Source organism: Dysidea avara, chromosome 2, assembly GCF_963678975.1.
Source record: "Dysidea avara chromosome 2, odDysAvar1.4, whole genome shotgun sequence".
In the NCBI taxonomy this organism is placed as follows: Eukaryota; Metazoa; Porifera; class Demospongiae; order Dictyoceratida; family Dysideidae; genus Dysidea; species Dysidea avara.
The window spans coordinates 406,226-421,691 of record NC_089273.1 but is presented as its reverse complement, the minus strand read 5'-3'; the positions used below and the strand labels follow the sequence as shown (position 1 = coordinate 421,691).

At 40.0% G+C, this 15,466-nt stretch overlaps 2 protein-coding genes across 16 annotated transcripts in view; both read left to right on the top strand.

Moving 5' to 3' along the window:
- LOC136246413 (uncharacterized) overlaps window positions 1-14,441 on the top strand; it is a 339,040-nt gene extending 324,599 nt beyond the window's left edge. For 8 of the 15 annotated variants that reach the window (XM_066037823.1, XM_066037820.1, XM_066037822.1 and 5 more), the window contains 4 exons: window positions 1,234-1,460; window positions 1,510-1,653; window positions 1,996-2,096; window positions 2,791-4,410. In XM_066037823.1, coding sequence (XP_065893895.1) covers window positions 2,881-3,870 — 990 coding nt within the window. In that variant the 5' untranslated portion in view covers window positions 1,234-1,460; window positions 1,510-1,653; window positions 1,996-2,096; window positions 2,791-2,880 and the 3' untranslated portion in view covers window positions 3,871-4,410. Of the gene's footprint in view, window positions 1-1,233; window positions 1,461-1,509; window positions 1,654-1,995; window positions 2,097-2,158; window positions 2,251-2,790; window positions 4,411-13,719; window positions 13,791-13,957; window positions 14,190-14,239 lie in introns of those variants that run through there. The other 7 variants (XM_066037826.1, XM_066037830.1, XM_066037828.1 and 4 more) reach the window with 1 other exon arrangement.
- Window positions 10,186-11,727, top strand: LOC136246338 (uncharacterized). The gene is made up of 6 exons (XM_066037731.1): window positions 10,186-10,210; window positions 10,269-10,316; window positions 10,356-11,062; window positions 11,120-11,350; window positions 11,397-11,625; window positions 11,678-11,727. Exons 2-6 carry the CDS (start codon window positions 10,298-10,300, stop codon window positions 11,725-11,727), a joined length of 1,236 nt encoding a protein of 411 aa, XP_065893803.1. The 5' UTR covers window positions 10,186-10,210; window positions 10,269-10,297.
- Window positions 14,442-15,466: the final 1,025 nt, after the last annotated feature.

Genomic DNA, 15,466 nt, shown 5'->3' with positions numbered 1-15,466 from the left:
CACTGGGTAGGCATGATTGCATTATAGGTGAGAGCCAAAGACTTTTTGAAGGATTTTGCTTTCCTTTTTGCATTTATCATACAGTACGATAGTAACTGTATGGTAGGTACCACAAAGGAGTAGGCATGGCCCACAAAATAACATCACCCCAAAACCAGCCTCAATTTTCCCTGACGACGATGAGGCAGTATTGGTTAGGTAAAACTAAGCCCAAACAAGACTTCAAATTGACCCAAAACACTTTCAACAAGTTACTACGGAATTTTAATATTTTTTTTTTTATTTGACAGAATTTTCTACTGCCTGACTGAGTACTGACTGGCTGATGCCTTCAGACAAGCGTAACTCGATAACAGCTAAGGCCACAGGCTTGATTTTTTTACTGTTCGACGTTGCTTCAGCCCAACAGGTGCCTTTTAGCATACCACAGTATGTACAACGCATTCTTCATGGACTTACCAGTGTCCTCCTTTGTGTCCCATTCATCTTTGCTGACAGGGAAAGGTGTTGATTTAGCAATAGCACGTGATAGCTTCCCTTCAAAACAGAAATCGTCTGTATTTTTCATAGTGGCTATTTTGATTGCAGATGTGCTTTTCAAACAGACGATAATTAATAATAAAATTGGGGCGCGCGGCACCATTTCTTTTGGTATGCGTGGATTGTAGCGGTGCTTTCCAAACAGTTCTTGATTTGAAATGCCATGTAACGGGTTGAACATAGCTGACAATGAAGCATAATTAATACTTCACTTTTCAGACAATAAATGATATAGCTGGAGTGTGCAGCGCCATTTCAGAAGTGGTATGCGTGGGTTTACCAGTCATAATAAAATTATTTACAAAAAAAGTTAACAAACAAGTACATGAAAAAATTAGGAATTTTCAACTAGAGTAGGGACCATAGCACATCGATAAAAAGTACTGAAACAAGTTGGAGTAGTCCATGATAGTAAACATTCAGAAGTGTCATATCCCTACTGTGCATTTCTGTTATGGTATCTTGAGCACAGTAGGGATATAACACTTCTTATTGTTTTACTGTGATTTAATAGCATGGACTACTCCAACTGATTTCAGCACTTTTTATCGATGTGCTATGGTCCCTACGCTAGTTGAAATTCCAAATTTTTTCATGCATTTGTATATGTTGTGTGTGTGTGTGTGAATCACATGTCATGACATGTGTGTTATATACTGTACATGTACTTTACCTCATCATGTGCTACATTAGGTGCCTGCTAGACTTTGGCAGTACCAATTCACTGGGCTAGGCCCCTCACCGTCTATACCTTAAAGTGACAAACAACACTGTCATACCTACTAGTCTAGTGGTCCATGTAGTACCAACTGTGATACCTGCTGACCCACCGACTACAAGAGCTGGCAAGAGCACAATGCTTAGTCAAACTTCCGACCTAGCTAATCCCAAGAGTATGACAGACAAAAGGAACCAGTTAGGTAAGATATGTCATGTGATGATCATGTGATGCTTCAGTTGTCATTGCAGATCTAACCAATCAGGTGTTGGCCAGAGGAAAGGGGTGTGGCTTTGTAATGACCCCAGACATTCCTGCCCACTCTAGTCACATGATCCAAGTGTAGTCATACTCTGACATGTGAAGGAGTGTACTGTGATCAACTTGTGTGTCAGGTAATGTCTTAGAAGGTCATGTGATGCCACCTTATGTTATGTGACATCATTTGGTATTGTGTAACTTCATTTCTTTGATGTCACCAAATTACAGTGAAGTAGTTTGCTAGACTTGACAGGATAAAGAGAGGATTTTCATAAGTTTTTAGAAATCAGTGTAGTATTGAAAATTCCCTTGCATTACTGAATTAAAATTATAGTTCAGCTTGTCTGAGCTAATGTCTACACATTCAGTAATGTTTGCAACATTTCTTTAAACTGAAAATGGTGGATGCTTTGGTTTATGGATTAGTGTATACATGCAGCCTACATCAATTAGAGTGTTTTTGCTATATTATTCAGGTACCAGGGTTAGCTGATACTTCAATTGTGATCAGTTATGGAGTTGTTGGTAGTCCTGTATTGTTCCCTACCACTGCTACATATGGCTCCACTATAGTGAGGTAAGAACATCAGTTATATGGCCTGTATATTGAGGACACATTGACACCAATTCACAATAAAGGAGTGACATCCTCTGATTTCAGTAGAAAAATGTCACAATGTAAAAAAAGGCTGGGGCCATTTGGAAAGATATTTCTACCAAGAGTTTCTAATGTAAGTAACGGAAACGAAGTTTTGTTACTGTATCACTGTATTGTTCACAAATTGCAACAAATGTATGGTTTTCCAAAATAGGGTCACATTTTTAGTGCTTGTTTAGTTTTATCTATTGCAACACATGTCAAATGCAATTATCAAACTTCTACAAGTTTTTCGTACTCTCCTACTGCAGAAAGTACTACCATAGAGTCTGGTTGTTAAGCACACGTATAATATATTAAGCTGGTATTGTTTGTTTAGTGCTTACCCGTTTCTCGCACTTAATCATGGTTGAAAGAAAACACATGTGTGCAAACACAAAGTTCCAAGACAAGATGTGCTATACAAGATACTATAATACTTGTAGAGGTATTCCAATGTTGCAAGGTGTGAAATTTCACATGGTACATGGCTAAAATGACTATACTTACCAATCAAAATGGTCTACCATAGTATCAAGAGTTCATAATATTGTGGGGGGGGGGGGGGGGAGTGTCTAACAACCAGTGTATAAGTCAAACGCACAGTGATTTGTAGTGATTTTACACCTTCTAGTGTTGATACTAGGGCAGCCAGATCGAGGCTGGTTTGTAGCAAGTGGTGCGAACTATATGCACGCCTAAAATAAAAGTGCTCATATCGATAATGTGGCGCCCGAATACAGTAATATTTGGTGAAGAACCCGTGCTTGAAAATCAGGCCTCACGTCCAAAGAGAAGACGACTGATTGAATGGAATCCTTTAGACAGGCCTAGTGGTTGCGGAGAAGACTCAACTGAGCTCCCCGGCGAGAAGTCATTGGATGGTAAAGAAGGACCGCTTCAGGCTCACGATGTGAAAGGCGATGAGCAAGCTGAAGTAAACTCGGTACGAGGGGAAGGGAAACGAAAAAGTACACAACCAAATGCTGCCTCTAATACAGTTCAACCACAACCATCAGAGTCAGCCTCCAGCTTGTCATCTACTGCAGGTCGAAAACAAAAGGCACTAAATAAAAAGGAGAAGTTGCGAATAACAGATCACCTTGGTTCATTAAAGCCTGAAGTAGTTACCACTGTGTCTCTAAACAACATGCAAAAACTATTGCCAAGCTACAACTCTGAACTAAAACAGTTTTGTACATCTGTTATTCCCAACCAGCTAAAGTTTTTGTCAGAACACTTGCAGAAGGTATTTATAAGACTTTACGAGGAGTGTTCGACTTTGAAGGAGAGATACCTGCAGTTTCAGATAAGGTGGCATAGATACTGCAGCTACTTATTAGTTAAGAACTGTCAGCTTTCACCGGTTGGTCTGCATCCAACAGACCCTTTGGCTATTGAAGTAGTGGCTGTTTGGTCAAAGTGGAATAAATTTTGTTCTCTACATTCTCTTCTATCATCTGAATCCAAGAAGTTCCTAATAGTATTTTGCAGTTGCGTATATGATGAATTACTTCGACAATGTCACATAGCTGTTCAAGCTGACAGACAAAAAGACATCATATGTTTAGAGGACACAGAGGACATTTATTATCGTTTTGGTGGTGCTACCCTATGTAGTATGCTGCATAGGAGATATGACAAAATAAAAGTCTGCTCATCACAACAGAATGTTACAGTCTCACTAGAGCTAACCCTACTGCAGTATACATAAGAAAAAAGACAAGGACCACATACCGGATTACCTTAAGTACCGAGACGAGGGAAATATGTACTTTCCTTGTACAGAACTACTTCCATTTTTAAAAGCTGTTGATGTTGCTACCAAAAATAAAGTTAATGATACAAAATTTAACCATCTGGGTTCAAACATGTTGACTATAATAGTGGAATCACTGCACAGTTATAGCAATCTTCTTGCAGTGTTTTCAACCGCCTTGGCTGCTAGAATGTGTGATTTACCCATCACAACAGTGTATGCTGTATTTAAGGAGATGGTACAGAAACTTGCCCATATCAGAGTACAAGAGTATCTTGATACCTTTAAACACAAAGGAGCTGCTCAAAAGGGAAGTGCTTCATTAGCAGGGCAGAACCTACGGGATTCGTTATTGACACACCATGTTAACATTAAAACTAAACAGTGATACTAACAATATTTACATTATGAAATGCATTTGATTATTGTTTACATCCATATTTCTTCTTTTCTAATGTGCAATTGGATAAGTGTAGGGGAACATCTCTATAGTTAACTGAGCTGTGGTGGTGTGCCACAGTGTGCTTTACCAAATGTGCTGCTCTTGCAGTAGAATAGTTTGTTGAACTGAGCTTGCCTCCTGCTGTGTGCTTGAACTGGCTGAATAGTGTTTCAACCACACTTCCTGAAAGTCGTAAGGGACTAATAAAATGTTCTGGAAATTCGTCTAGGAAACTTTTCACGAAAGCTTGGAAACTGTAAGTGCACACCCTGAGAAGGTCAAATGCTACATCATTATAAAAAGAGTGTGATAAAAAGCACAACAACATACGTAATACTTACTTTGCCAACTGAGGAATCTCCGGTCTTGTGCTTCTAAAGTACCTATAATGTATAGATACATGTAAATGCATATCAAAACCATGCATTAACATTCAGACCTTCTCTTGACAGAACTTTGCCACTTTACAAAGTATAAAAACCCAGAAGAAATTTACTGAAATACTTCGCTGCTTAAGTCGCATACCTTCTTGTGACTCAGGAAACCCTTCTCAAATAATTTACTGCATGTCTCAAGATACTCTAACGTAAGCTTAACACTAGCAGCATCCTTAGGCACAGGATCTTGATTAATGTATTGGTACAGCTCTGATAGTACCAGTTCTTGCTACAATTAAATACATCAACAATGCACGCTGACTTAAAATTATTTTATATGTACCTGTATGATCTTAGCAGGTAAGACATTTAGCTTTGTCCAGGCATCACGAAGGACATGAACCTCTTTAAGCTTTGGCACCATGCATGCACAACCTTTGTCTCTTCTTTGGCACTCCCTAGAATACAAATCCAGTGTCGCTTTCCACCCAAACTTTGTCCCATCAGCAGAGGTAAATTCCTCTCTTGTGATGAGAACAAAGCATTTATCATGTTTTTCAACTAGACAAAAAAAAAATCAAATCAACTGACTGACTTGATCAAGAGTTTATAATACCACTATAGATAAATACCATAAACTTTTGATGTAATAATTATGCTAGTTTACCTGGTGACTGGGACATATAAGCCAATAAGCAAATCTTAGTGGATCACATGGGTTCACAAACCATGGTTTCACTGCATATGGATCTGGGCCATTGCAAGTACCACACATTCCATAACAGTCATGGGTAGCCTTTAATGCTGCCAGATTAGGAACTGCACCATCACACACTAGGATAAGAGTTTTGATGTTGTGAACCTACACATGTTAGAAAAATGCTACATTATTCTAAACTTATATTATAACATACGTGAAAAAGTGTAATACTCTCCAACACACAAGAGCAAATAAACTTAGCTGTCATCGTTTCTTCACTAGTATAAAATGGCCCCACAATGTCACATGAGGAGGTAAGGTCTCTCCATAGGAATTGTAGAATGTAGTTGGTTTGCTTTACTCTGTGATCACTATCAAACAGCTGGAATACATCATGCAAGGATGCCTGTGCTTCCACAGTCTTTTCTAGTCCATTTATTCTATGGTTCTGTGAGTTCCACATAAGAGACGACACAACTTTTACTTCATCAAAAATTAGCACCCCTGCACTCTTCGGCCTTGATTTATGCTCAGCTTAACAGGATTGCTGAAATATTCTGTACGCTTCTACTTGCTTGCCAATTGACTCCACTGCAGCCCCAGCTTCATGCAGGAAATCCCCTGTGTATGCCTGCAGTGTAGCACGGGAAGGAAGCTGCAAGATACTAAAGCTTTTTAGAGCTTTATATGCTGCAGGGCTTCGGACAAAGACAGCAAGTGCTGCAAAATAGAATTACAATATTTATAGCAAAAAATTTTGATAAGAAAATGTTGACAAAATAATTATGAATGGGTACGGATTTACAAGTTTTACAATTATCAAACATTAAGTGAGTGTTTCAGTTGTTTAGAAACATTCAATTTGTCAAAACTAAGGATTTGATTTTAAAAAAATTAATCTGTCAACATTGTCTACTGCATAACAACGTACCAATTCTGATAGTAACCAAGCTCCAATAGTTATTACGATTTCCAGTCTCTACAGGATGTAAAATCATAAAGTATATTAAATGAAGCTATTCATCAGAAAACTTATTATCTAACAGAAAATCTCTATAATCTGTTAATATAATATGATCTTCCTTTACCAACATGACAAGTAAGTGTCAGATTATAGAAATTTAGTGTAATTATATCAACTCACTGTTACACTTTTGATCCTTTAAAAACTTCTCTCGGGCATTATTTTTGACCAACTCCTATGCGACCCTCACAGAATCTCCAACTGAGAAGCTATCTGCTTCCTTAAATGCTTTCTGCAACTCATCCGCGTTAGCTTCCTCAATCTGGGACATAATTTCACTTAGCTCATTAGATTGTTCATCATCTAGCAATAGCTCTGTATCAACAAGCCTGGCTAACTTTGCTTTATCAGCTGACCTTTCCACCTGTGCAGCTTTTCTTCTCTTAGCAACACTAGCCGGTGAGAGGTACTTCAACTTGAATGATGATTATGGCTGCTGCCTGGCAGTCCGTCTTGCTGGACTTACATCAGATCTTCGCCTTTGGTATGCTAACAGAGCCAGAAGGCGTTTACATTGCTTGCACAACACTGCAAACTTTAATTTCTCTTCCTTGCTGATGTTCTTAGCAAGTTGATGCCACAGCAGACAACTGTCAGAATCAATTCAATCGAATGGTTAGTCCCACGGCGAACTCTTTTGATGTGGTAACGAATAACGGCATGATATTCATCAAAATACATTTTCTTATCAAGCCCAGGGCAGAATTTGTGATCACTTTTCTTAGCAATAATATCACACACCTCAAAAAACTCATGAATATTGTTTACTGTACCACTCTTAATTGAAACAAACAATACTTGAATATCATAGGTGAAGTGAAGCTCTGATGGGATAAACAGAATTCTTGCTACTGACATATAGACAGCTCCTGGTAACTGATACAAAAATCTTTGTGTGATATCCAGTGCTTCACCCTTCCCACAAATTGTCTTTGTAAAGGAAAGATCAGGATATCTTGTGCTTCCTTTATTAACAGCATTTTGCAATGTTAATGCATTCACTGGTGCTACTGACTGAACCACTGTTGGCTGGTTAACCACTGTTGTTGTGTGATTAGCCATTGTCGGTTTGCTAACAGTTGTTGGTTGATATGCTTGTTGGCTAACCATTGTGGTTATTAGGTGAGTTGCTGGGTGGAGCATTCCTGATCGATCAGCTATTGTTGGCATTGTTGGAATGTATGACTGAACCATTGCTGTCTGATTAACTGAACGTTGGCTAGGAGCTTGGTGGGACAATGGTACCATCGATTGGGCAGCTGGATGGGTAGTTGCTGACTGCGTAACTGTCACAGATGTTGGTTGAGTAATGAACTGTAACTTGGTTGCTGCTGATTGAAGAGTCGACTGGTTTGGTAGAATAAATGGAGGGGGCACTACAGGCTGGTTAATTGTGGTAGATGGTCTATTAGTAGGCTGGATCAATGAAAGCTGATTAACCGCAGCTGCTGTTAGTTGAATAGCAGACTGGAGGATATGTTGTTGACGAAACATAGTTGTTGTTGACGGAATCGCTGATTGAAGCTTGGTTAGCTTGTCTGCTATGGCTTGTTCTGAGACGGCTGACTGAATGACTCCCTGGCTAACATTAACTACAGCTGTTGTTGTTGGCTGAATGACTTGCTGGCTAACTACAGCTGTTATTGCTGGCTGAATGGCTTGCTGGTTAACCTCAGCTGCTGCTGTCAGTTGAATGCCTTGCTGGTTAATTTGTGCTGCTGTTGCTGAATGAAGAACTGGCTCTGTATACGATGGACTGATTTGTTGATCTTGAGCCGATTCCTGAATGGGATGGCAGACACAGTGCTTTAACACTACTACAAAGGCGCATTCATGATACAACAAATGGAATCATATAAACAATATACGTAATGATGGCCGATACTTACCAGTACTGGAAATCTCAAATGCACAACAGATGAATCTGAACTGGCCTGCCCCACAAATATACGACGTCTTTTGCTGTTGCACTGTAAATTATCAAGACCGTCACTCCGCCGCTTAGGAGTATCTGCCATAAGGGATCCGGGTCGCTACCACGTGCTATCTTAAACGCGCCATTTCGATAGGCGAAAGAATCACGAGACATCTCCTGTTACCGATGCACAATAGCAATATCGCTTTGCTGTCGGCAAAGTCCTTGTTACACAAAGGCCATCATCACTCATCAACAGTCCTGTCATTCGTGATCACATGTTAATTGAATCCGAGAGTATACGATAGTTTACTGGTGATACTTATCTCTGTGGGATTGTACATGGTATATTGAGCGTTAGACACTCTCCCCCCTACAATATTATGAACTCTTGATAGTATGCTCCATACAATGATTTACACAGTAACCAGACTACTCCAAATATTGGTAGACATTGTGACTACAAATCACATGATCCCCAAGAGAGTGAATCATAATCACAACAAGTAGGCACATACTCTTAACAAGTACATTTTAATTTTCTTGAACTTTATGTGCCTAGCAACCAGACTGTATGGTATATTGATGTATCCACTATGTGTTACGTCAAAGCAAGAGTTAATAATAGAAGAGAGAGAGAGTGTCTAACCTCCCATAGGCCTGTGTAAAATGAGCGCGTAGAGTAAATCCGGTTATTAGCGGACTTCTTTGTGTTCGCGAGATGTGTTAATAATCCAATAAAAATAAAACTTACTGGCCTTACGCAAACGATTATAAATTATTGTAGCCATCTAATCGATATTCGTTGGCGCGCGCGCGCCTGGAATGGCCACACCATTACGCGAAACAAGAGGATCTCGTTGCGATGAAGATTCGTCTTCGCGGAGGCTGTTTGTGTCTTCGGATAATCTTGAGCGGAGAGATGAGATGTTATTTGCGCGTGCCGATGTGACTACTGACAATAGTCCGGGTGCGCTTCAATTGGAGAAAATCAGTTCAAGCTTAGAAAGCAAGTTTCCGGAACTAATCTTCACCCTTGGGCGTGCACTGGACAATGGGAAGCAGGTTTTGGTCGTCAGCCAACGCGTATTAACGCCTTTGCCACCGTTTGGCTACACATCTCGTATTCAAGTTACCATCCTAGAATATTGTACTTATAGAATCCATGTGCTACTGCGAACGCTAGAAGACGGAACTGTAAGTGATGAGACTGAGGTGTGTGCCCTATTGAAGAAAGTTTGTAATCCTTCATACAAGTTCTGCCCAGGAATTGAGTGGGCTCACTATCATGAGCATTACTTTGAAGTTATTCGTTTCCATCCGAAGAGTGTACATCGAACAGAGGCCCCTTTCTATCGGGTGGACTCAGTTGATTGTAAGTTATGGTTTGAAGTCCCAGCTAATGCACCTCTGACGGCCAAGAGTAGTGCTGAGGTTACTTGCTCAGCTTGCAAGAGACTGATTTCAAACTTGGATTGGCAACTGAAGCGCACCACAGATGAGAGCCCATCGGTGAAGGTTAAGAGGCAAGCTGCTTCTTCAAGAGCCAGACTAACATACATGTCTCCAGCGAGCCAGGTTAAAAGAAAACAGAATGCCATGATGGAACGGGGCCTTGACAAGAGGAAACTCACACGATATGAAAACACGGAGATTACTTTGTCAGAAGAGCAGCACACACCGATGTGTGATGTAATGGATCAAGTAGCTGTTGATGACCTACAACGTATTTTTGAGGAAGGAGAATCACATGGTGTTGGCAATAAACTGAAAGAGATATGGACAATGGATAAGAGGCAATAGTTGGAAAGTTTTCAGAAAGATCAAGCTAGAAATGGTAAGAGTTTTCATAGTAAAATGATTGTTTAGATGGTGACTACATTATTTTCCTTTAGTGACTGGTAAGCGGAGTAATCAGTGGAGTATGATCACCATTAGGATGGGTAAGATGACAACTTAAAATTTTAATTTACCTTTTGTAGCTTTGGCAATTTATACTCGAAGTCCAGCGGCATACGAAGCATTGAAGGGCTTTGACATATTGCAATTACCATCAAGATCCCTACTTCAATCATATACTGGTGCATTTTTGCATGATCCAGGCACCAGTAAGATATGCATTGTTGATCAAGTTTCCCAGTATGTACTGTTCAAGTCCGAATGTGAAAGGCAAGGCAAGCATCCACCCCAGTCTGATGGTGTATTGGTGTTTGATGAAGTGAAGGTGGCATGTCAGCTGATGTGGAATTCGAGGAATCAAACACTATCAGGACTGGCAATGACTGCGGACGATATGTCTTCACTGATTGATGTTTACCAGTTGCTGCAGAAGCCACAAGTTGCTGCACAGACCAACTACATCCTGCATTTTTTGTGGCGTGATCTAACAAGTAGTTATGATATTATTGGTCCGTATTTTACATCTGCTGGATCTGTTGACTCGAAGTTTGTTTTAGCGTGTGTACTCGACACTGTCAAGCTGTTCCAGCACCATGGCCTCAAGACTAGCTTGCTAGTTTGTGATGGTTGTGCAGCTAACCTTACAGCCATCAAAGCTGCACGTGAAGAGTGCGGTGCATACTCTATCCTGGATGATGTGACCACTGATAGATTTGAAGTGAAGCCATGGTTTAAAAATCCCTTTTGTCCACCAGACGTCATTTTTTGGATGATATGTCCTTCGCATCAGGTAAAATATGACGTACAGTGATTGCGCAAGACAATTCATTGTGTTTATTCTTTGCAGCTGAAAAATATGGTCAATGCTCTGTTTTCATCAAAAAGTGGTGGTACCAAGCTATTTCAGCGCAGTCGTGAGACAAGTGTTTTCGGGTGGGACACAATCATAGAAATGTATAAGAGAGAAGTGAACCGAGCCAAGCAGCAGCAAACTCGCATGATTCCTCGTTTAAAGGAAATACACATTTTAAGAGATTCCTGGACAAAGCTTAACGTGTCACCAGCTAAAATTATGCAGGTTTGCTCCATTGTACTCTCCATGAATGTATTTTATACATTTACAGCAAGAGCAAGTATTGACAGAGTTATACTCGCATATACACCAAGATCCACCACCTGCTGATGTTAATGCAGCTACTGAGGCTCACAAATTTTTAGAGGCATGCAACTTGCTTTTTGAGAAAGGATTCCTGAGCCACGAGAAAGTTTCCTCCGTGGATTCAACTGTGTTGCAGAGTATTTCAGGTGGCTATCAAAATTTCACGTCATGGCTTTCAACACTGTTGTCTGAAGGTATCTTGTTGTGTTGCTATTCTTTTTCAGTTGTCACTGGCATTATTTCTAGATGGTCAGTTTCCTCACACATCTAGCACGCAGAAAGCCTTTCTCTCGTGATTTGGTTTAGTGATTTATATTTTATTTTATAGTTTGATTACATAGCCTGGGATCTACTTCGCATAGATGTTTATGGCTTCCGAGGATTCTGTGCTTATTTCTTTGAGAGATACCCAGGATATTTTGTGTCTCCACTAAGGATATCTGGATCAGCGGTGGAGAGCTTATTTAGTCAATTTAAGCACAATGCAGGAGGGAAACTGGATTCGTGTAATTACGTTACAGCAAGGTGTGCACATTTGGTTAAACAAAGTGCAGCTCAGCATCACAGCAGCACTGGGTACCGCGACCAGACACTTAGCTACATGGAGTTACCCCTTCAAAAAAAGAAATATGGAACCAAATAATTTATCTTTAATAATTTACAATTTTTAAAATTTATGTACACAGTTTACTTGATAATTTTGTGTGATTACTCAACAGACTAGTGCGCAAGTTTACATCCACCGTTGATGCCAAACCCTTCTTAGCAGCAAGTTCTTGTTTTGTCGCTGACAAAAATTCTTGGATTCTAATGTTGCATAGTTTTCTGGTCAGTTCTTCAAACACGTTGTTTACAGCTGTTTCACTTTCTTTATCAAAAGTAGTAACTGGCAATCGCTTTGATAAAGCTTCTAAGAACTCTGCTTTGTGTGTGGGCTGTTTCTTTACTTCATCATGTGCAATCTACAATGTAAAATTGTATAGTTAAACTAATGTACGATGGAACCTGTGCAATCAGTTGTTTGTGTATAGAGGTCACCCAACTGTAAATTCCTCGACTCCAACATTTATACACTAAACAGCCTGCATGTCCTACGGCCAAAATGTGTTATCCTAAATTTAACAGGTTCCATTGTAGATGCAGTAAAATAGTCTAACCTTAATTAAATCACCTCCGTGCTTGTTAAAGCTTGTCGGATTTACGACTTTCTTCACGTTCAGGTCTACTTGTTGTAAAAATGGAATGAACACCTTGTGTGGGAAATACATGTATCCACGATCCTGATATTTCAGATAATCAGGTATATCCAACTTGTCCTTAGTGTTTATTGCCTGTAAACGGCTTATTTCAATGGACATCAAATTCTTGTTCGTTGCACTACGAATTTGGTCGTAGCGACGGTGCAACATTTCACATAGTGCCCCCCCACCAAACCTGTAGTACACTCCTTCTTCTTCAATGACTTCATCACTTGTGCCAGTGTCCACTGCATCACTTTGGCTTAGCTGAAACGATGAAACGTGCTCAACCAGAGAGTTGTATATGGCAGTTGACAAAGCCATCATTGCTGGTCTACTGGCAGGCACCGGAGCTTTATGCTCCTTGCAAAAGTCAAGCCAATCTTGTCTTAACTTAGCTAGCTCAGGATGATCGTCTTCTTCGAAGTCGATGGTGCTTAGCTGGTATTTTTCTTCAAGAAGAAATGCGCTGCAATGGGAGTACCACTGCATTTGAAATCGAATCTGCAAGTTTTTCTCCTTCTTGCAGTCCGAATGGAGTCTGGCAAAAATGTCTCGATGGTACTCAATTAGCCTATTCAACAACTCGTTCGCTTCGCACAATGCGTTTGCAAACTCTGTTAGGGAGCTATCCAAACACTGTTCCTTTAGCGCAGTGACAACTTCACCAACAAGAATGCTTGAATCAATGGCTCTAATAGACCCTTGTAGCGTTTTCCTCACCTTTTTGTTCATAGCCTTTGTCTGACGCTTTCTTTTCGGCTTTGGTTGTTGCGCGTTAGCCCCTTCCGAGGAGCTTTCTTTAGACCGTCGTCTCTTCATGTCCACGTAGATCACGAGATCACTACTGAACAAACTGTATCGATATTGGTGTTGCGCGCGCGCCGCAATCTCGCTTTACCTTTGAAGCAATTAACGTGTCTAGCCAGAAGCCATGCATTCTACGCGCTCATTTTACACGGGCCTATGGGAGGTTAGACACTCTCTCTCTCTTCTATTATTAACTCTTGATCAAAGTATGGCTATAATTAGTGTGTGTGTGTTGTTCAGGTTTGGTTTTCACCCAGCTGATAGTGGATCTGTTAAGAGAAGTGTGAAATTAAAGAACACCAGTCCATGTGGTGAGTTAGTTTAGTATAAGTGTAGTGAGCACAAGCTACACTTATCCTTGTAGGGTCTCTCCTACATGCACACTGGTCACCATATTTTTGGTAGTTCTTATATTTGTAATTTTAGATGCAGTTAAATCTGACTGCTGGTATTTTTAAACTGTTTATTTTTTGTACAGAGCTGACAATGGACTGAAAGGTGTACAATAAAGTACCAGGGGATCAACAACTGATAGACCTCACTGTGGCTGTGGGTAAACCATTCCCTGTTAATATCACTGATGATGAGGAATCATGTGATGATGATCTCATACCTGATGATGTCATTAAAGGATCATGTGATCTGGTAAAGGTCATGATCAAGGCTCATGAAGGAGTAACCTCGTCTCATCCTATCAGACTGATCAAATTGTAGGTGTCATAGTTGATTGATTGTTATTGAGGTTGTTGATCACTCACAGGTCATCAAGGGACATTCAAGTGTCTCTGCTGATTGATTGATTTATAATTTACCCTCTGGCAGTCAATGACTGCCATTCTCCCTTGCCAGAGCAGTACAAAATATACAATACAGTATAGCTACGTAGCTAACAAGTACAAAACTAAACACACAGATACAAACATGTGTACAAGTTGAATATCTAGATGGTGGTCTAACGTTAACTAAGGCATAGATACTGCAGGGGCGGATTTAGGGAGGGAGATAAGGGGGCTTCCTTTTTAAGTTAGTACTTGGCCAATAAAACCCTAAATCCTCAATGTGTATCAAAAGCAGACTTATTCCAGGAACTATACATCACTATCAACACAAATTATGTCTATTTAACTATACCTATTTTTCAACTCTGTTACAGGAGAGTATAGCTTCTTTTTCTTCAAAAGTTCTTCAAGAAAAAGGTTTGATTGTGGGTTGCATTTCCATAGTTACAAAAATTTAATTGTGGGTTTTGTTTTATACATTGTTTTCCACTTTGGCTATAAGTGTTACATTGTTTATCTGGTTACAGTCAGTATATAGCTACCAACTCAGCCATTTAGCAAAACTGTAGTCTTGGTAATTGACAGTCTGATAAAGCAGCTAAGCAATAGCATATTTACCCACTTTTGTCTATGAATGTTAAATTTGTATCAGTTACCTTCTGATATGACTTCATGTTGTGGATTATGGTGCAGGCAGCCTAAGGGGCCTTTGATCGGGGCCCCAGCCTGAAGGGGCCCCGATCAAGGGCCCCTTGAATACCTGTTTAAAAGATTGATATACTCTAATAGAGCAGTCAGATCTTGATATTCTAATAGAGCAGTCATAGTATCTGAAGGAGTAGTGTAACAAACTTATAAAATGGAGATATAGTTGGTGAGGTAGCTATTGTCATTGTGAGCATGTAATGACCTTTTATTTTATTTGGTCTTCAGTTACAGCTAGGCTGAAGTTGTGCATTGAGAGTGGAACCCTCCTTGCCCCTGGGGCCCCACTTTAACTCTTTGCCCTGGGCCCCTTAATTTCTCTTGGCAACCCTGCTAGCTAGATCGGTCTTCATAACCTGAAATAAGTTGACTATCACAACAGCAAATTAATTCAGAAAGCTCATCATCAACGTGCCAGTTTGAAATACAGGTGAAATTAGTTTTATCATATTGTTGTGAAAGCCTTTCCAAATCTGCTGTACAAACATCAAACAGCTGAAAAA